Below are 19554 nucleotides of genomic sequence, written 5' to 3' on the forward strand. Positions count from 1 at the left end.
CGTTACTGGTGAGCAGGGCAGCTGGTCCTGCGAGTGGGATGCGGCACCAAGGTGTGGAGAGCGCAGAGCAGCCCCAGCCAGGTGGTGAGGCTTGCTAGCTCCTCGTACCAGGGTGTTATTCTGGCAAATCAGACCCCTCTCCATTCCTGAGCAGCACAAGCAGCTTGCTATCTTTTGCTGGAGTGGTCCAATGTGAGACTTTCTCTGTCATACCTGACTGTGTTCCCGTGCAGATCTCAATCACTAGGGGAATGGTAGTATTTTGGAAATAGATACTTCCCTGAAATCCTAGGATGAGAAATCAATATGAGAGAATTGGGAAGACAAAAGGGGTGAAGCCCTCAGTTCCTGTGGAAGCCTGGGTATCGCTCAGGGACTGGAGTAGAAATTTCCAATGAGGGCGATGAACAGACCTCTCAGCCACAGAGAATGGTGAATCCCTGGAGAGCAGGGCTTACTGGAGTGACCTGACACTGGGATGGAGATGTCAGAACGCTGCACACGAGGGGTGGTTCCTTCCTTATCTGTCAGCACTGGAAGAAGACCTCGAGTCCTGAGGTTTAAACTGCTGAGGAGCTGCCTCAAGAATCCTGTAGATGAGATAGGAAGGGCAGACAGGCTGCCCTTGTTCTGCGTTTCACCTGGATCTAGTAGGAAATGACACAGGCCCTAAAATATTAAATTAAACGTCTACCAAAGCATGTATGAAATAACTGGAATGCTAATGATCCATGTGACTGGTTAAATTAGGGAAGAGGAACAGCCTTCCCTAAATAGGAAAGAGGAACAGCCTCAGTGACTGACTCTAACAGTGTATAGCTTCATGGCTTAATTATAATCCTGATCTCCAAGGAGCTGAATGTCTTCATGTTTCTAACAGCTAATTTATCTCTTCTACCCATATGTTTATATATGATTTTAATATTCTTTTGTTTCTCTTGTAAGACTTCTATTTTAACATTTGAGCTCCATGTATATATAGTTACCCACTGCTTCCCTCCTGAAATCTTCATTTTATAGTATAATCCTTGAGTTGGAGAGATAATCCTAGAGTTGGAGAACCAGCCCAGAACCTTACCTGAAAAGCTGGTAGTGTTGGTTTATGATGTCTTGATGCAATCTTTTACCATTACTTTCCTCATGCAACCAAATATCTGATTGTTAGGGAAGGAGATTAAAGCACAGGCTGCTAGGCTGGTGTACAGGACCAATGAGATCCCTGAATGACTCTCAAAGCTTGAGGTCACTGCTTTTTTCATTTATCTGGCACATATCTGGTATGAGGGATTCATTAACTTCCTCAGTGGTCATTAACATGTCTTCACTGGGCCAGTACAAAGTAAATACGGCCAACGCCATCCCATGTCTCTGACCACCCTGATGCATTTTGGAGTATACTGCTTAAATCAGCTCAGCGTGCTGAGCTCTGGCTTACCGTCCCAGATGCTCCCAGAGGCACTGCTCGGTGCTGGTAACGTAATCGTATTTCCTGCGTCGGGAGTTGCAGTCAGTGTCCAAACAGCCCCTTGTTGTGACAGCAGGTTAGAAACATTTTTTCTTAGTCTTGTTTCTGAGCTGTGTTGGATATGTTGGTCCAGGTTTGTCAGATCCAGGTGTATTCTTCCTCTTACTTTGGTTAAAACACGTTGGAAAAAATCCACGAGACCAGACAGTGCAGGACAATCTCTCCCATCTTCTGTGGTTAGGTTCATTTTATGATACGCCAGCTCCTCCATGACAGAAGAGATCTGAAGTCTCATTCGTACTTTGAATTCCAGTGGACTGTAGGGAACCGGGGAGAAGATGCTTTGTGCAAGAGAAGAAAATGGTTTACGTGCTTGTACATCACAAGCACAGTGACAGTGAGGAAGCTCTGCGTGTCTGACTGTAACCAAAGGTGGTGACGCACCCAGCACACGTCTTCACATTCTTCCCGAAAACACCTTGCAGAGCAGTTCGTGTACCATGCGTGTTCTAAGAACTGATGAGATCTACCCTGGCTGGTTTCTAGTCCAATGAGAAATTCGTCCTTTGTGTTTTATTTTTTTTCCTTCCTAAATTTCACAGGTGTAATTTTAGTTTTCTTTGTTGCAGGGACACGTCAGGGCAAGGAAGATTTTGTACCATTTTCAGATCGTACTCTAGAGGAGCCCAGGTAAGTGCTGCTCTCGGTTATTTGACAGGAGCACACTTTCTTTTTCTTTACGATGGCATTAAATTTTTTTACAGCCTTAAGAGCTCTGAGGAGAAATGCATCAAGCATCAAAAAGATGAGAATCGTAAATACGGAGAGCTACCACATGTATTCCTGAAGTCTAGTTTTCTCATTTTATGAAACGATGGGAAAGATGGGAGTTTCCTAGACAGCTGTGGAAAAGGGCTGTTGGAGGCTGTTGGTTTCTAGGCAGGGGCTGTGAAGGTGGGGTTGTAGAGGACATGGCAATTCTAATCTGAGATGTCCCTTAGCTTTAATGTGGATGCTAACTTCCAAGGTTTATTAGGTTTGGTTCAGTATGACAGCAGCTTTCCCAAAGGAGTTCTTTGTCTGTGTTGCCTCCAAGTCAGTTCCAAAATAAGGTTTCTCCTGCTTGCACGTAAACTTGAAACTAGAGCAGCTCAACTGGATCTTAAAGTAGACTCCTTAAAACATGAAACTGTGTTTAAATTTTGAGCTGCTTCTTTGGGGCTTTCTCCAGAATAACGTTGGTTCTGAACGCTAGAGAAATCTTCTGCTCCTTTGGAAAAATTGCTGCTAGTTTATAATGCTTTCTTGTATCAATAGCCATCCCCTGAGTAACATGGCAGGGTCCCCCTAGGTAGAGCCTCAGTAAGTGAAATGAATGACGGTGTTTCCCAATTTAAAAAGTTGGGAAAATTCTCTTCCTTCTACGCACTGAGTCCAAAACTGTACATCAACTTAGTGACCGAGCCAGCATCCCGGCAGCTCCCGAGCCATTGGGAGATTTGCCATTTCTGTTCAACCTCTGCCACTGTTGCTCTTGGCTCTTCACTTCTTGTAGCTGCGGACTTGCTTTGCAAACTGGCAAAATCTGTCATGCTCTCTTTCCCTAAGCTGTTCTGCATATTCACTTGGGCTTTAGACATGAAAGCACTTAGCCTGGGATGCGCCGTTGGTATCTCCCCCGGTGTCTCAGCCTTGTCTGTGCACGCCTCCGGTGCCGTGCATGGCTTTGAGGCAGCTGCTTTGAAGAGGAGGCCAACTTCCCGGTGCGGGGTGGGGAGTGCTGCGGGGTGCCACGGGCGGTGGGAGAGAGCAGGATCTCCTGCACGCTTGGTCCAATGTGGGAGTTTAAATTTCCCTCTGTCCATGCTGTTTCAGAGTACTCTAGCACTTTGGTCCTAATATAACCCATGCTTGAGACGGTGTCCTTTCCCTCACCATGCCCAAATCAACTCGGCAATAGAAACTGAGGAGAGGGGTAGGCTTTCACCTAATGTGTCCAGAAATCTCATGAGAGCTCTTACCCGTCTGCAGCATGAGCTGCTCTCCCAAGCTGCTGCACAGCAGCCTTTCATCCCTTTGGTGCAGACTGAGCTCCTCTGAGCAACACTGTGTCCCCACAGGGCTTCACCCAGCAGAGCCTGCACCTTGCTGCCAGGACACAGCTACCATGTGGTGATCTGGGGCAGATGGGAGAGATGAAAGTAGCGATGGGAATACTTGGATAGATGAAGTACACGTTTGTCTAGAAGCTGAAGTGGAGCTGGAAGGCACCTAGAGCGCATCCGTCAAATTCCTGCAGCCTGTTTTCTGTGCTATTACATCTGATGCTGGATGGGATAAGGTGTATACGTGGCCGGCCTTAAGTTTGAAATGGATTGCTTTTATCTTCTGTCCTCGCAGTGAGGCTCTTGATCTTCTTTGCTTTGGAGGTAACATCTTGCCCTTCTGTTTTATTCATCAGTGTTGCTGTAGGAACTCCCACTTTAAAGTCTGGAAAGCTCGCCTCATCCATCTTATCTGCCCGCCTTTGTCAAGGTGTTGGTTCGAGACATTCACAACAAACACCATCAGCTGGCTTGGCAGAGGCCCTTTTAATATGAATCCTCTAATGCTGAGTGCTGGGGCATGCTCCTTACTTGGGCAGCAAAGTGTAGCTTATGCTTCAAGGTCTCAATTCGGCTTGTGCCACAACTCCCTGTTCCAAACAACTGTTGCGGTGCCACAGCAGTCAGCCTCTACCCGTCAGAACAACAAAACAGCCCAAGCAGCAAGCCTGCCCAGGGGAGGAGGGGAGCTTCCCAAGTGAAAAATCTCCACTGCCCTCTGAAAAATGGTCTTGTGTGGAGCACTGATCAGCGGGTGCTTTTTGAAGGCTGGCACCCGGAGTCCTGCTGCAGTCTTCTCCAGGTGGCTTGAAGTAAAACTTTTGGTTTTGGCATCAGGTGATTGGTGTCCACGTGGCAATCCAGCAACACCCCTGCGTTAGCAGGAATACAGGTTCTGTCTCTTAAACGATTCTCCACATCTTTCAGTGAAAGGAAAGCATCTTAATTTAAACTCCTAATGGTTAACCAAAGCAGGAGTGATGTTAAATGTGAACGACAAATATCTTTGCAGGAGCAGACCTGAATAGCTGTAGTTATTTTTGGTGTGCAGAAGCCAACTTCAGCGCAGCTGGGCAGTGCTCTCCTTGCTCTGAGTGAAAGCTGCTGCTTAGAAGATTAGCAATACCATTTTATTGACAGCATAAAGGCAGCGTAACCCTGTGTGGTCTCAGGCAAGGGGAAAAAATGAAGTGCTCCTGTGCTTGCTTTTTTGGAGGTACACTTGATGCTGTGTGTTGGACTGCTTTGCTTTTAGTCTTTCTTCTCTTCTGTCTTGGTATTGTCAGACTTCAAGACTTCTGATGTAGAAAGTCTGATGCAAATCCAGCTGGAAGCAAGAGAAACAGCTCTTTTTTTTCTTTTTTTAACTTACCAAAAGCTCAGGAAGAAGAAATACAGCAGAGAAGAGAGATGCCGGGGGGAAAAGCTCAGTTTAAAGAGCGGTGTGATACTTGTTCAAGAACAGCTTGGTATAAACTGGCAGTGAGCACCTTTATGCTGAAACCCAGCAAAAGGGTTTCTTTTTTTTGAGTAGAGGATGGAGGCTCTGAGCTGAGCTTCCTGTACGGAACACAAGGGGAGCTTTAAGAGTGGCTCAGAGCTGGGTGTCCAAAGAGGTCTTTGAGAGGCTGTTGGGCAAGCAGGAGGCTGGCCTGGCTTTTCCCAGGGCTGACTGAGAAGAGGGTAAGTGCATCTGAATGGCGAGTGCTTCAGAAAATAGGCAAAACAACTGCTTGGAATGAGAAGTGCCTTCAAGCAGGGGAAGCGCACCTGGCTCCCATCCCCACCTCGTGGTTTCTTGAGTGGAGTGGTAAGAACTTCTGAAGTTAAACCCTGCAGAGATTGATTGCCAAGGGGAGAATCAGCCTGCAGACAGGAACCAGACCTTCTTATGAGCCCCCCTTCCTGGTGCAGCACAGCACGGAGCTGTTCTCTGCTCAGCCTGGGCCGCAGGCAGCTCCCTCCCAAGTGGAAGGGCTCTTCCCAAGCACCTGGGTGCCTTCACCGGCTGTCCGTGGCTTAGTTTCCACACTGCTGTTTAGACCTCAAAGTAGTTCTGCTGTCCCAGATGAGCTGGCTTTAAATGAGGAGCAGCCCCTCGTTGAGCCAAGGCGGACAATCCCATTTACCCCTGGATTTGCGGCTGGGGTCACAGATCTCTCTTGCTTTCCCTCCCTGCCCTGCCTGGCAGATCTGATCTCTTCAGGGATGCAGAGAGCTATTTGGCTCAAGGCAGGGGCTTGTGGCATACTGTGCCTGGGACCTCCCTCCTTTTCTCTCCTTGCTTCCCTGGGGTCTGCGTTTCCCTTCTCCTAACCCAGCAGCTTTCATCATCCCTTCCCCGTTGGGGCTTGTTGCGCCAGCAGCTCTGCACCATGCTGCTCCAGGGTCTCGCTCTGGGGCACGAGAGGAGCCTGGTGGGGTGGGGGCAGCATCACCCAGACCACGTTGTGCTGACTCCAGGGGCAAGGTGGAGGTGGGAACGCAACGCAGAGGTGTTGTGGTGTCACTGACATGCTCTGGAGTGTCCCAGGTTTCAGAACAGCACTGGCATCTCATCTCGTGCTACCCATGTTGAAGGTGAGGTGGTGCTGAGGTGCGGTGGGACCTTCCCATGCTAACCAGTTCCTTGGCCAAAAGAAGAGACCGAGGTGTAAGGAGTTAACTGACTCAGCTCTTGTTCTGGTTTTGTGGCTCGGATCTAATGAAGGTGGGTGACAAGCAGTGAGCATCTGCTCCTGTGAACCGCTGGGCTGCAGCTCTCAGCTCTGCTGCTGGCTGTGACAGAGCTGTGGCACGTGCTGGGTGCTCTTACAGCTGCAGAGCCGTGATCCCCTTCCGCTGGGAGGCAAGAGCTGTGTGACATCCAACTTCTAGCCCCTTGGGAGGCTTAGCTGGGAGGTGGCACTTGGCCTTGGGCTTTGCAAGAGGAGTAACTTACCTGGAACATCAGGGGCTTGCAGAATTTGTGTACTGCTGCAGTGTGGTGCATGGGGAAGGGTATTTGGTGATGCTTAAAGGTGCTTCAGAGCTCTTTTGGTTTGCTCTTGGGCTTCTGCTCTTTGGCTGTTTCTGCTTGGCAATAAGGCCCCAGCACACGCACAGTGGAGCAGGCACACCGGCATCAACTGCTGTGTGCAGCATCTGCTCTGACGGCTGCTGGGAGCCAACGCGTCTCTTCCAGCAGTCATCGCTGAAGGCAGCAGGAATCCTGGTGGCACATCCTGATCTAGCAAGGAAGACGCAGATCCAGTGTCACTTCTGATCTCCTCATGTGCCAGTGACTTAAACTGCTGCTGGAAACGCAGCTTGCCAGCGCGTCCCAGACAGTGTGCTGGATGGAGTCCTTCAGGAATAGTTTGTCTACAGAAAGTCGTGATCAACGTTCAGAAATGCTCCCATCTTCCAGCAGAGCTGCAGCCCTAACAGAATAATGAATGCTGTCGAGTTCTGCTTAGGCAGCTGATTTGAGCAGTTGCTGTTTATCCTGGTCGGGGCATCTTAGTATGCAGGGCGCTGCTGGCTGCTCCTGGCAGCTCAGCAGGCTCCGAGACGCGGGCGCTGCTGCGCCTTGCACATACCCTACCTGCCCCGGGTCACTCTGAGGGCTGCGCAGCTGCTGGGGGAGCTGGCCCTGCAAGGCGAAACGTTTATGGAAAGCTCGGTGATAAATAACCCCCACGATGTGTTAACGCTGTTGGGAAACGCTCTGGCAGCAGGGTGTAGCTGTGCTGCGAGCCAAGGCCCGCGGTGCCAGCTGGAAAGCTGCGGCTGAGCCCGGCCCTGATGGAGAAGGCAGGACAGAGTGTTCTGCCTGCTGTCACTGCCAGATCCTTCTTTGGGGCCGGATAGTCCTACGGGCTGGAGAAGTCCAGCCAGGGGGGGTGTTTGGGCAGCTTCAGCTCTGCTCTGCCTGTGGAGGACACCAGCGAGTGTCCTTCCCTGGCTGCCCTGTCCTCTGCTGAGGCTTTGGCACTGCTGTGAGCACTCAGTTCTCCCAGCCTTGTTCTTGCAGGCCTGTGTGAGCAGCTGGAGCCCCCTGCTCGCAGCTTAGAAGCCTGCTCTGCTCTGCTGGGCGAGCACGCTGCGTCTGCCACCTTCCAAAGCACATCGGTTGTAAACCTGCTCGAGGCACCTGCAGCAAGGAGGCAGGGGCGGGATTTGATTTCCCCCTTTGGGTATGGGGACGGATCTTTGTGCAAGCTCCTGCTGAAAACAAGCTTGATTTTGGCAAAGTTAAGTGTCCACATGTGCTGCTGGATACGATAGCAGATGATCTCTGTGTTCATGGCACCGTGTGCTCATGTGGAAATTTGTCACTGCAGTGCTCAGGCTTGCACCAGTCCCAGCAGCGTGGAACAAAAGCAGAGTGGAAACGAACTTGGAAAATTAACTCTGAAAAGACCTGAGACAGGTCAGCCCACTCTTCTTCCACCTTGAACCTCTAGGCAGGCAGGGGGAAAGGCTGTTTGAGGGTTGGTGAGGGCTCCAGAATACCTTCACAAGGTGTTACTGCAAGACACTGAGGTGGATGTCTTGTGAAACTAAATATTGAGAGGGATGGAGACATTCGAGTGCTGACAGCCATCGAGGCACTTAGGGGGATGATTTAGGCTGCAAATGGGGATCTGTTCATCTTTCTAGCTGAGTTGATTAAAATTCTGCACACTTTTTTTGTTTAAAAACTAAAAATAGAAAAGACAACCTGACAGATCTCACTTGGAGCTGTCTGCAGAGATGGAGCCAGCTCCCTGTCTGTGTGCGTGTCTGCGCACTGCTCTCTGCAGGGCAGAACGCGGCAATGACAGCGTGCTCTGGGGATGTGTGCCCTGGAAATGTGGTGTCTGGAGCACGTCTGTGCCACCTGGGGAAGCCCAGGGCCACCATGGGCTGGGCACTTCTGGGGCTGCTTCCTCCAGTTTGTGCTGGTGAAAGCAGAGCTGGTCTTAAAGCCCATGCTGGGCAGGATGGGGACAGGATCAAGGCGTTAGACAACATGGCCTTGGTGTCTTGTGGCTTTGGCAAGCTTGACTTGACAGTCTGAACTCCAAATGTCACGCACGGAGCTGTGTTATGACCTTGGGGGTGAGCTGGCAGACGGCGTCTCTCCTCGCAGGGAGCACGGCCGTGACCTTCCCCCTGCTCCCGAGAACTGGGGGCTGTGTTTTGGCTGGTGGTGAATCCGTGTTCCTCTCTAAAGCAGATCTGGGCTGGAGCTGCCAGCAAGCTGAAAAGCGCTGTTCTCCTAGAGCGAATTTCTGGCAGAAGCAGTCTTCACAAACTAGGTCTTGGTCTGTTTCCCTTGGCTAAAGGAAGCCGTCAGTCCAGAAATAAAATAAGTAGACTTCAGCTCTCTGGCAATTTGTCTTGGAAGGGGGTCATCAAACGTCTGCCTTTGTTATTTCCTGGTTATCATTCATTCACATGCACAGCCTTGGAAGCCAGAAGTCAAAACAGATGTAACAATAATTAAAAGAAAGCTGAGTCTTGCTTTTTGTTTTTTCAAAATGCACTTTAACATAATATATCCTGATAGTAGGCAGTTCTTGATTGGCTTCTTGAAAAGCACTAGCTTGGGTTTCTGTGAGCTTTTTTTATTCATGTGAAAACTGTTTCTTCCTAGACTTTTTTTTCTCCTGTCGAGACTTAGGAGAACCCCCTTCCCTCCTTCAGAAGAAGGGGGTGGGGAAAGCCTCGTTCATTTTGAGTGTAAGACTTCACTGTTCTAGGAATGATGCTGCAAAAAGGCCATAGACTTGAGGAATGAGCTCTAGAGCATCCTTGGAGGGAAGGGAAGATGCTCGTGCCCCCCTCTGTGTCTGTGCATGGCTTCAGTGCAGGCTGCCCCCGGCCTGCCCTCCCTGCCTCCTGCAGTCCCCACTTCAGGGTATCTTCAGTTCCAATTCCGAAGTAACCTCAAAGAGCCTCTTGTCACTTGAAACGCCCTTGATTACAGGGTGCCAAGAAGCCAGAACACCAACTGCAGCACTCACTGCTTGCTTGAAATGATTCTCAGCATCGGCTGGGCCGATGCTCCAGGGCTTGCAGTGGGGGCTGCAGGCACAAACTTTTCCTCCTTGGGCCGTGCCTGTCCCGGCTGCCAGCCCTGCAGGTGGCCAGGCAGTGAGATGTGGGTGGCGTTAGGGAAGGTGTGTTTGGGCATGGGGACGCAGGAGGCACCCTTTTTTATTTTTATTTTTTTCAAGGGTGCTGAAAATACTGTGCCACAGCTCGTGGAGTTGCTGGAGTTCCCAGCTCCCAGCAGAGGGTGGCTGGCAGCTGACTTGCCCAGCACCGAGGCAGCTCCCCGTGCCCCCAGCTGCTTCTGGGCACTGGGCACATTTCTTGGGCTGGGCTGCACGCGGCTTACCCCTGCCTCCTCCCTCCGGCACCTCCTTGGTCCTTCTGGGTTTTGCAGCTGGCACTGGGACTGTCCCCTTGAGCTGTGCACCCTACAGCAGGACCTCAGGGGTTTGCCAGCGTCGCTCCTCTGGGAGCTCTGCGAGCATGGGCTGCCCTTGGTGGGTCTGGTGTGGGTGCCAGGCTGGGGGTCTCTGTCCTCCAGAGCTCTCGATTGCTGCAGTCACTGCACTGCTTCCTTGGCAGCATCGGGAGGACCGAATGAGACGGGTTCTGGATGGAAAAGGAACAGGTTTTGAAGATGGGTGAGCTGCTTTATTGGGAGCTGCTGCCATTCACTGCAGGTGTGCTGCATAAGGGGAAGAGAAAAAAACTGTTCCTCCCTCTGTGAATGTGTATCAGGTTTGTGGTAGGAGGAGGGTGTGCAAAGCAGAGCCTTTCTCCTCTGGATACAGAGGCACTGGGGCAGTTCCTCCTCTGCAGAGCCTGCTGCTTTGAAGTGTTTTGGGGTCTGTTCAGGCCAAAACAAACCTGTGTCTCATCCAGAGCTGCTTTCTTGTTGGAAACGGGAGTAAAACCTTCCCTAGCAGGTCTAAGTTCATACAGACCTGTTATGTGAATTTTAGGCCTAGTAAATGCAAATAATGTGACTGGAGAAACCTTTCCTTAGCCTTTTAGGTTCTGGGCATAGCAGTGGTCTTCCAGGTGCATCTCCCTTTTAGTTTGCCTGCTACATGACTTACTGATCGCGCGTTTTCTTCCCTCAGGGAATTCTCCTGGTGTACGACATCACAAACCGCTGGTCCTTCGATGGGATAGATCGATGGATCAAGGAAATAGATGAGGTAAGCCAAAGGGAAGAACCCGTGGAGCATACCAGCTTCCTACCATGCCAGCTGTGTCCCAAAACCCGTGTGGAACTGTGGGGGGGAGAAACGTGGTGCACGAGGGCAGCAGTCCAACAAAACCCCAGGGAGATGCCACCTCTGGTCTGGGGACAAGCGTGGCTCTGCTGGGGAGAGGAGGTGATGGCAGGCCGCTACAGGCAGAGGCAGGGTTTAATGTCTGTCCATCAATATCGGTTCGGTATAATCCTGGAGTAGCAGGAAAGGGCTTGGGAATGGCAAGAAAGACGGGAAAGTTCCCTCTGAAGTGGACTGTGGGAGGGATAAATGAGTTGTCTTCATCGTGTAGTATTGATTGCTCAGCAGTCAGAGCAGCTTCTCCTCCTTTGCCTGTCACTGCTGTTGAAGCCAGGTAGAACACCAGGTGTCAGCTGCCGTGGCTAAAGGCAAACCATGACTTTCTTCACTTCTTTTTTTCTTTTTTTTCAGCATGCCCCTGGTGTCCCCCGGATCCTGGTGGGGAACAGGCTTCACCTGGCCTTCAAGCGGCAGGTGCCCACGGAGCAGGCCCGGGCCTACGCGGAGAAGAACTGCATGACGTTCTTTGAGGTCAGCCCCCTGTGCAACTTCAACGTGATAGAGTCCTTCACGGAGCTCTCCCGGATCGTCCTCATGCGGCACGGCATGGAGAAGATCTGGAGACCCAACAGAGGTGAGGAGGGCGCTCTGCGTGGGCAGCTGGAGGGGATGAAGGGGAGAGGGGTAGGACTGCCTGGGTGGGAGGCTCGTGTGCTTGTCCCCGTGGGGTCTGAAAGCACCTGACCTGGTGAAATGGTGAAATGCTGAAGCTGAGCTGCAGCGAGCTGCCTGTGCTGGTGCCAGAGCCCTGCAGTGAGGGATGGGCAGCTCCAGAGGGCAGCTCAGCATGTCTGGGCTCTGAGCTGCTCTGGGACATCCTGCACCTCTGCGTTTACTCTAGATGAGGCTGAGGGTGATTAAGCTCACAGCTTGAAAGTACTGCAGTCAGATGGTTGTGTGGGATGAACCCGAGTGTAAGCAACTCTGTCCTTATCCTTGCCTGAGCCTGTATCTCCTGTTTTGGCAAGACGTGGGGGCAGAGTGAGCCCAGGGCAGCACAAGGAGTTGAAAAGGGATAAACCGTGTCCCTGCTGTAGGCATGAAGCAGAGGGCTGGGATGTTCTGTGTATCAAGGTGCATGTGCTGCAGGGCGGAAGGCAGTGAGCAGAGGCCACCTGATGTCCCAGCCCGTTGAATTAGAAATGAAATAACCCTTAGGCCCCACGCTCCTGGCTGGAGGTAGCAGCATGTCCTGCTGGCAGGCTGAGCAGCAGGAGTTTAACACCCCACGAGGGATGACCTGCTTTCATCAGGGTCCTGCCATCCTGCTCGCTAGGGAGGGATGACCCCGCTTGCTGGCCCCACTCACCAAAGTGCCTGCCAGACTCTCCCAGAGGGCAGCACCCCTACCTGCTGCCTGCCTGGGAGCAGCAGAGAGACTTCAGCAGCCAGCTGGAGGTGAACGTGTGCCCTCCTGTGGCCGGCTGCTGGGAAATCCCATCCGAGCCGACTTGCCAAGGCAGATCCACGTGGTTACGCTGAGCTACGAGGACTCTGGGAAGCTTGTCCTGGCTGGATGGGATCCCGCTGCTGCAAGCACCCCGCAGAGAGGCAGCTCGTGGCTGCTGCTCACCAAGTAGGTCCCCAACAAGAACATCTTACATCAGGGCTGGCCAACAGAGAGAACTCCTTCCCCGGCCTCCCCTTCAGGCTGCCCAGGGGAAAACCAGGCGTGGGGCAGGGGCGTGAGCCAGCCCAGCATCTGAGCCCAGGGTTGACACTAAAGCTGGCCTCCTGCAAAGTCTGGCCTCCGCAGGCAGAGCCTACCTGAGCCCTACCCCACACCTACCCTGACTAACCTGCTCTCTGCTCAGGGCTCCCCTGCAGTCACTATTAGCTCTTCTCCCCTTCTAAGCAAAAACTGCACGTTGTAAAGAACGGGTGCAGGAAGGAGGCAGCCCTTGAGCTCTCTTGGGCCTTGACTGTCCGGTCTTTTTCTCCCACCAGTGTTCAGCCTACAGGACCTGTGCTGCCGAGCCATAGTTTCCTGCACCCCGGTGCACCTCATCGACAAGCTGCCGCTGCCCGTCACCATCAAGAGTCACCTGAAATCCTTCTCCATGGCCAACGGGATGAACGCGGTGATGATGCACGGCCGGTCGTACTCCCTGGCCAGCAGCGGCGGCGGGAGCAGCAGCAAAGGCAACAGCTTGAAGAGATCCAAGTCGATTCGGCCGCCCCAGAGCCCCCCACAGAACTGCTCGCGCAACAACTGCAAGATCTCTTAGCAGGACGGAGGCGCCGTGAGCTCCGAACGTGTCCGCACCCACCCACCGATGTACAGATGTTTGCACACTTCACCCTTTTCGACTGGATCCCTTCGGATGGGCCTCGGCTGCTCCTCTGACGGCGCGTGTGAGCGTTGGGAACGTGCTCACGTTTGGCCTCGCATGTGAAGCGTGGTGCCGGCCGGGGGGGAGAGGACTCTGCCAAGTGACCCTCCAAGAATGCTTTGGGCTTTGCCTCTCGGCCCGGGGTGGAAAATGCAGCAGCTGCCGGGTTGGGGAGGGGGGAAGGGGAAAAAGCTCATCCAGTTTCGATGGAGAAATGGATTTAATGGCAGATTGAGAGGCTTAAGGGAGTAGGCAAGGAGAGTCTGTGCTGCAACTTTAACTCTTGGACTCCTGAACAGATTGCTGGTGCAATAGTGGCTGTTGGATGTAGTAAAGAAAGTGGGGACAGGGGACTAGTGACCGTTTCCACCAGGATGTTAACCTGCTGTTGCCAAAAAGAAAAGAGGGGAAAAAAAAAAAAGGCAGGAGTTGGCCGATTGGCATGCTGAAGGAAGCAGTCTGCTTGCCTTCTTCGTTTATTTATGTAAATATTATACATATATATATATCACTTGTTTTTTAAGGTTTTTTTTAAGAAGCAGTCAGGGAAAATTTTATGCAGCCATGTAAATAAAAGCACGGGATTAACTTTACCAGTGTCAGCAAAAGGGGAAAGATGGAGGATTTTAAGATGAAAATACACAAATGCTTTAAGAGACTTCCAGTCGCTGCCAGGATTTATGCTGGTTTTTTTAAATACTACATATGCAGAAGGAAAGAACGATGGGCGTGTTACATACCCCAAGCTGCTTTACTCTGATTGTACCCTAAAATTTGAGTGCCGAAGGCAGGGTGGGATTTAGAATCGATTCGAGGACAGAGCAGGGGCCTGGGGCTGGATTTTGTTTTCAGCGGGCAGGACAAAGAGGCAGCTCTGAGGTTTGAACCCACCCAGGCGACCGACCGATGCCTCGATCAGGTGCACGTTAGAAGATGTGAGGAGATCAGGGGCTGAGGAGCAGAGGGGGGAAGCCCCGAGCCTAAAGCAGCAGGAAGGTGCCAACCTTGTCCTGTACTGGGAGCAGCGCAGCAGAGCCCTGCCTCCACCATGCGCCTCGTGCACCTCCTGGATCCTCGCATTGCCACCCCGTGAGACTGGCCCTGAATCCTGCCTTTTTTGCTTTGCTTTCCCAAAGATGCCCTGCCTGAGCTTGTGCTGCTGTGGCTCCTCCTGGATGAAAGCGGGCAGGGGCAGACACAGCTCGTCCCGCTGGAGGTGAAGGAGCAGCAGTGGGGCTGTGGCTGGGGGTGGACGCTGGGCGCCCTTTGCGCAGCAGGCAGCAGTCACCGGCCTCCACGTCCCGCCGTGGTGAGCGTGCTGGGCTCGTGGCCACGGCAGAGATCAGGAAAGCCGACTGCTTTGTCCTGTGGGACTGCTCCTGGGTTTTAGAGGACGTGCAGGCTCGGTGGTGAGAGCCTGAGATACGCGCCTGGGGCAGGAGAAGATCTGTCAAACAAAGGCATGTGCATCCCTGGCGCAGTCCCGTGGCAGTGTATTGGTTTGTGATGGAAATTCACCTGGAAACTGAAAACTCACGCCTAGACCTTACTGCAGAAGAAGAGCAGGGCCTGGCAGCGGTACTGAGCTGTGCTGACAGGTCCCTGCAGCCAGCCAGGACGTGTGGATTGCGAGCACCGCGGCAGAAAGTGAACTGCTCTTCGTCTCCGCGGAGGAGAGCGGCGGTGCAGTGCTGCCATCTTCCTCCTGTTGTCAGCAACTCCTCGGGGCCTCGGCGTGCTCCTCTCCTCTCCTCCCAAAGCTCCCCGTCGCCTTGCACGGGCAGGATGAAGCCGCAGCAGTTTCTGCGAGGCTGACGACCCCCTTGGTGCAAGCAGCAGGCGGGCGGGCAGCCCCCTGCCCTGGGCGAGGAAGGAGCCTTCCCCCTCCCCGCTCTGCGGAACAAAACCCAGCGCTGGGGTGGGTTTCTTGGCTTGTCCCTGGTGTGCTTTATTGCCCAGCTCAAATGAGCGGGGAGAGAATTAAACCCCGGGCAGAGGGGGGAGAAGAATCCTTTGTAGTGGTGATTTGGCTCAGGAGCAAAGCTGCAGCCGATTTCGGCACGGAGTCCGGGGGATTTCTGGAACCTGTCTGGGACGGCTGGCACCTGTTTCCCATCACTTAACACACAGCAGAAGACAATCGCTGGCTCAGCAGCCCGGCGGGCTGGGGATATACGGCCAACAGGTGATGCACCCCAGCGCTGCAGAAGGCAGCTCCTCCTGGAAAACATCTCCTGGGCAGCGCGGGGCCGGGCTGCAGGCGGCCTCTCGCCTCCGCGGCAGCCAGGCAGCGGCGCGTGAGGCGGAGAGGCACGAAGGTTTCCTTCACAAAGTCACAAAGCTGCTGCATGTGTAGAAAAACTCGACGTACCTCTGCTTGGTTTTGCTTTGATACGTGCGGCACCTCCTGCGCCTTTTGCCCAAAGCTGATTTTTTTTTTTTTTTTTTTTCCATCCTGTAAAGTTCAAGAGATCCTGTCTGGAGGGAGAACGAAAGATTCACCCGGAATGTTTGCTCAGCAATTTATTTTATTATTATTTTTTTTAATTTAAAAAGGAAAAGAGGTTCTTGCATCTGATGTCAACACTAGTCTTTAGCTGCTCTCCAACACTTGTACCATTCCTGAGGGTTGTGTTTTGTTTTTGTTTCTTGGACTGTCCTTTTATTTTTTTATTCCTTTGTACAGTCAATGTTGTTCAACTGATTATACATGGTTTTGTTTTATATAAATTAAAGCCTTTTTTGTTTTGAACTGCCAACCAGGAGGTGGAGGAGTTGTATCAGGGTTTTTTTGGGGGGGTGTGGGAGGAGGCTGGGAAGAGCTGTAAAAGAAAAAGTGGTGGTTTTGCCCAAAACTGGGCAAAAGCAGGTGTGCTTGTGATGCTGGTGTGTACCCCATCCAGCAACAGGAGCTGACATTGATCTCAGCTTCCCTTTGGGGAGGGTGGGAATCTTAAACTCCCGACGCTGGTTCTGGTCTTTTGCCCTGCTCCATACATACAAAAGCTGAAATTGTTCTCATCAAAAGCTCGATTGTCACACGATGGCTGAGGCTGGGTAGCTTTAAGCAAGCAGAGCCCGGCCTGGCAGGGGCTGAGTGCTATAAGAAGGCGCCTTCCCCGTGGTGCCCGTGGGTTTGTGCAGCCACCCCATGGCCCTGGGAGCTGGGTGCTGGAGTCCAGAGCCAGCAGCTTGCTGCGGGGCTGGAAGGAAACCTCCTCGCCCCATCCTCTTCTGCTCCCAGCCCACCTCCCCGTGACCTCCCTCTTCCCCTGCCTGCTCACTTCCCGAGGATCAGATTTTCCACTTCGTACCAGACCGGCCACGCTTGTTTTAACAGCTTAAGTAATTATTGCTGGGGCTGGGAGGGGGCAAGGGGGGAAATCAGATAGCGTCTGCAGCCTGGAAAACCCTTAACTAAGGTAAAAGCTTGGCCGGGGAAGAGTCACGGAGCCCTTTTTGTTCTCCGGGTGGCTTCTGGCAGCGACTGCTCCTCATCAGCACGGTCTGGCCGAGGGCTGTGGGTGGCTTCAGGTGGGGGAAGCGCCAGCAGGAGCCAGCTCTGCGGGGGCAGCAGGGCAAGGAGATGCCATACACAGCATGCTGTGGCTCTGGCCGGTCTCATTGTGCCCCCCCGGGTTGTTCCCTGGGGCTGTGGGGAGGAGGCAGTGCTCCCCTGCCCCTACCCGGGCTGCTCGGTGCTGGGGTGCAGTGGCCGCGTTGCTGGAGCAGGAGCTGTCGTCCTCGCTGTGGCACGGGATGAGCTGCTGCTCTTGGCTGGGGCTGCTGAGCAAAAGCCACCATCAGCGTCTGTGACCTTGGAAATGACCCCCAAAAATCCCCACTTTGGTGCACAATGCCTGTCTGAGCGGTGGCTGGGGCTGGGAGCAGAGCTGGGCATGGTAATACAGCCATAGGAACAGCAGGGTTGGGAAACAGCTCCAGGATCACCCGGTCCTACCACCCCCTGCCACCACTGTCACCACTAAGCCACGTCCCCAAGCACCACGTCCAGCCTCTCCTTGAACACCCCCAGGGACGGGGACTCCCCCACCTCCCTGAACAACCCGCCCCAATGCCTGACTGCTCTTTGTGAGCAGAAATGTCTCCTCATTGCCAACCTGAACCTCCCCTGGCACAACTTGAGGCCATTCCCTCTGGTCCTATCACTGGTTACCTGTGAGAAGAGGCCGACCCCCAGCTCCCCACCCCTTCCTTTCAGGTAGTTGTAGAGCAATGAGGTCTCCCCTGAGCCTCCTCTTCTCCAGACCAAACTCCCCCAGCTCCCTCAGCTGCTCCCCTCAGGACTTGTGTCCCAGGCCCTGGTGTTTGGGCACCTTGGTGTGCAGACACGGGGAGCTGTGAAGTCACAACTCCTGAAAGCCTTTAGATGATGAGGGTTTATAGCATGCTTGTTCTGGAGGGCAGGAGGATTGCCTTGTCGACCCTGTCCTGAAGCAGCAGCAGCACCGCCACCGGGGGAGGCGAGGGCTGGATGTGCCCGTCCTGTCCCCAGGGTCCCCAGGTGGCGATGCCCACACGGCTGCACCTCGGCTGGAGCGAGGGGGATTTGGGGCTGGGGGCGTGTGGGGTCTCCACACAGAGCCCTGTGGCTGTGTACAGGGGGTGCAGGGGGCTCCAGGCTGCTGTGCTGCCCCTCGGGCTGCTCGGATGCAATTCTCCGTTTGCAAAATCTCCCGCCAGCCTCCCCGCTGGTGTCCCAGGGCGGCACAACCCCCCCTGCACACCCCAGGCCGACTCAACCAAGTTGTCTGCTCCTGGCCAGATCCTGACCCCTCCACACCACCCAGCAGGGGCTGCGGGGAGGGAGCTGCTGCAGCGGGGCCGTGCGGGGTGAGCCCAGCCTGGGGCAGGAGGCGACGGCTCCTCCTTGGGCGCCTGCAGCCGGCACATTTGGGGCTGGCAGCGGCCGTGCCAGCTCCCCCTGCGCCTGGGGGACGGGGTGATGCCCAGGGGACAGCCTGGACCTGGTGCTGACTTGCACATTTTGCCACCCCTCAGCACTACGACGGGCTGGGGGTAAAAAAAAGGCTAAGGAGGGGGCGCACCCAGCTCTGCCTGCGCCTGGCAGGGGTTTGGTGCTCATCCAGCTCCCAGGTCAAAGCTCGGGTCGCGGCTTCTGCCAGTGCTGCAGGAGTTAATGCTCCCCAGGCCGCTCCGAGACCCTTCCTGCCGCAGGTCAGTCTCCAGCAGGGATTAAGGGAATCTGGCTGGGAGCAAGGGCCGGCTCCTGCCAGCTTAGGGCCGGCTCCGGGAGGTGCTGTGCAAGGCAGCGGTGGGATTGCAGCCCCGGCGCAGGGTCCGGCCGGGGTCTGGCACGGCCAGGAGCTGCCTCCCCGGAGCAGAAAAATACGGAGCGTAAAAACCCAGCTGCAGATCATCACCGGCTGCTGCTGGAGCGGGGAGGGAGGGAGGGCCGGCTACAAACCTGTGGGTTTACGGGGGGCTGGGGGAGCCCGCAGGTGCCCAGAGGAGAAGGCAGACGTGGGGTGCGGGTCCCAGAGCAGCCCCCAGCATGGCCCTGCAGCCCCCCAGCCCCACTGCCCGGCCGCTGTAGCCTGGATCTCCGGCCGGCGGTGCCGTGGGGCTGGGGGCTGCGGCTGCTTCCCCGCCAGCAGACCCAGGGTGGCCGAGCTGCGGCGGGCAGACAACAGGCTCTGGCTGTTTTCTCATCCTGCAGGAATTCGGCTCCATGGGCCGGGCATTTTTTTCCCCTCCTTTCACTCTCTCTCTTTGGAGACTTTCCGCATTCTGCCTTTGATCTCCCCCCTGTGTTTGCCCAGTCGATCGGCTCAGACGGGGTTAGAGGCTGAGGTCAGCGCCTTTTCCATTCCAAACACCCAGAAACATCAGTGAGAAGGGAGGGGATTCAGATTACAACCTTCCCGTCCTCCCCTTCCACCCCTGCCCCACACGCAGGCTGCACCCCAGCCCCACTGCCCGCTCCCGCCGTGCTGGGAGCCTGGCCCTGCCGCCGCTGCCACGGCTTCGGGGTGCCAGGCATGGAGTGAGCCCCCCGGCAGCACGGGGACACCAACGAGGCTGAGCCACCACTGCACGATGCTGTCCCCATCACCCTGAGGGCTCAGCGATGGACGGAGGTGCCGGGCAGCATCCCCGCAGAGCCAGCACGCTGCAGGCGTGCTAAACCACGGCAGTTTGGACCTCATCTCCTCCTCCTCTTTGTCCTCCCTGCCTCCTTTTTGATTTTTTTTTTTGATTTTTTTTTTTCCCTTCCATCCAATGTGATTTGTGCCGAGCCTCGCGGCAGGGCACAGGGCAGCCAG

At 54.2% G+C, this 19554-nt stretch overlaps 1 protein-coding gene across 1 annotated transcript in view; it reads left to right on the forward strand.

Annotated features, from left to right (window-relative positions):
• The window catches only part of RAB40C (RAB40C, member RAS oncogene family), a 31590-nt gene extending 15648 nt beyond the window's left edge, over positions 1–15942 (forward strand). The window contains exons 3-6 of the mRNA XM_084295831.1: positions 2095–2155; positions 10698–10775; positions 11265–11487; positions 12861–15942. Coding sequence (XP_084151957.1) covers positions 2095–2155; positions 10698–10775; positions 11265–11487; positions 12861–13141 — 643 coding nt within the window. The 3' untranslated portion in view covers positions 13142–15942. The remainder of the gene's footprint in view (positions 1–2094; positions 2156–10697; positions 10776–11264; positions 11488–12860) is intronic.
• Positions 15943–19554: the final 3612 nt, after the last annotated feature.

The sequence above is a fragment of the Netta rufina genome (genome assembly GCF_964035555.1).
Source record: "Netta rufina genome assembly, chromosome: 15".
In the NCBI taxonomy this organism is placed as follows: Eukaryota; Metazoa; Chordata; class Aves; order Anseriformes; family Anatidae; genus Netta; species Netta rufina.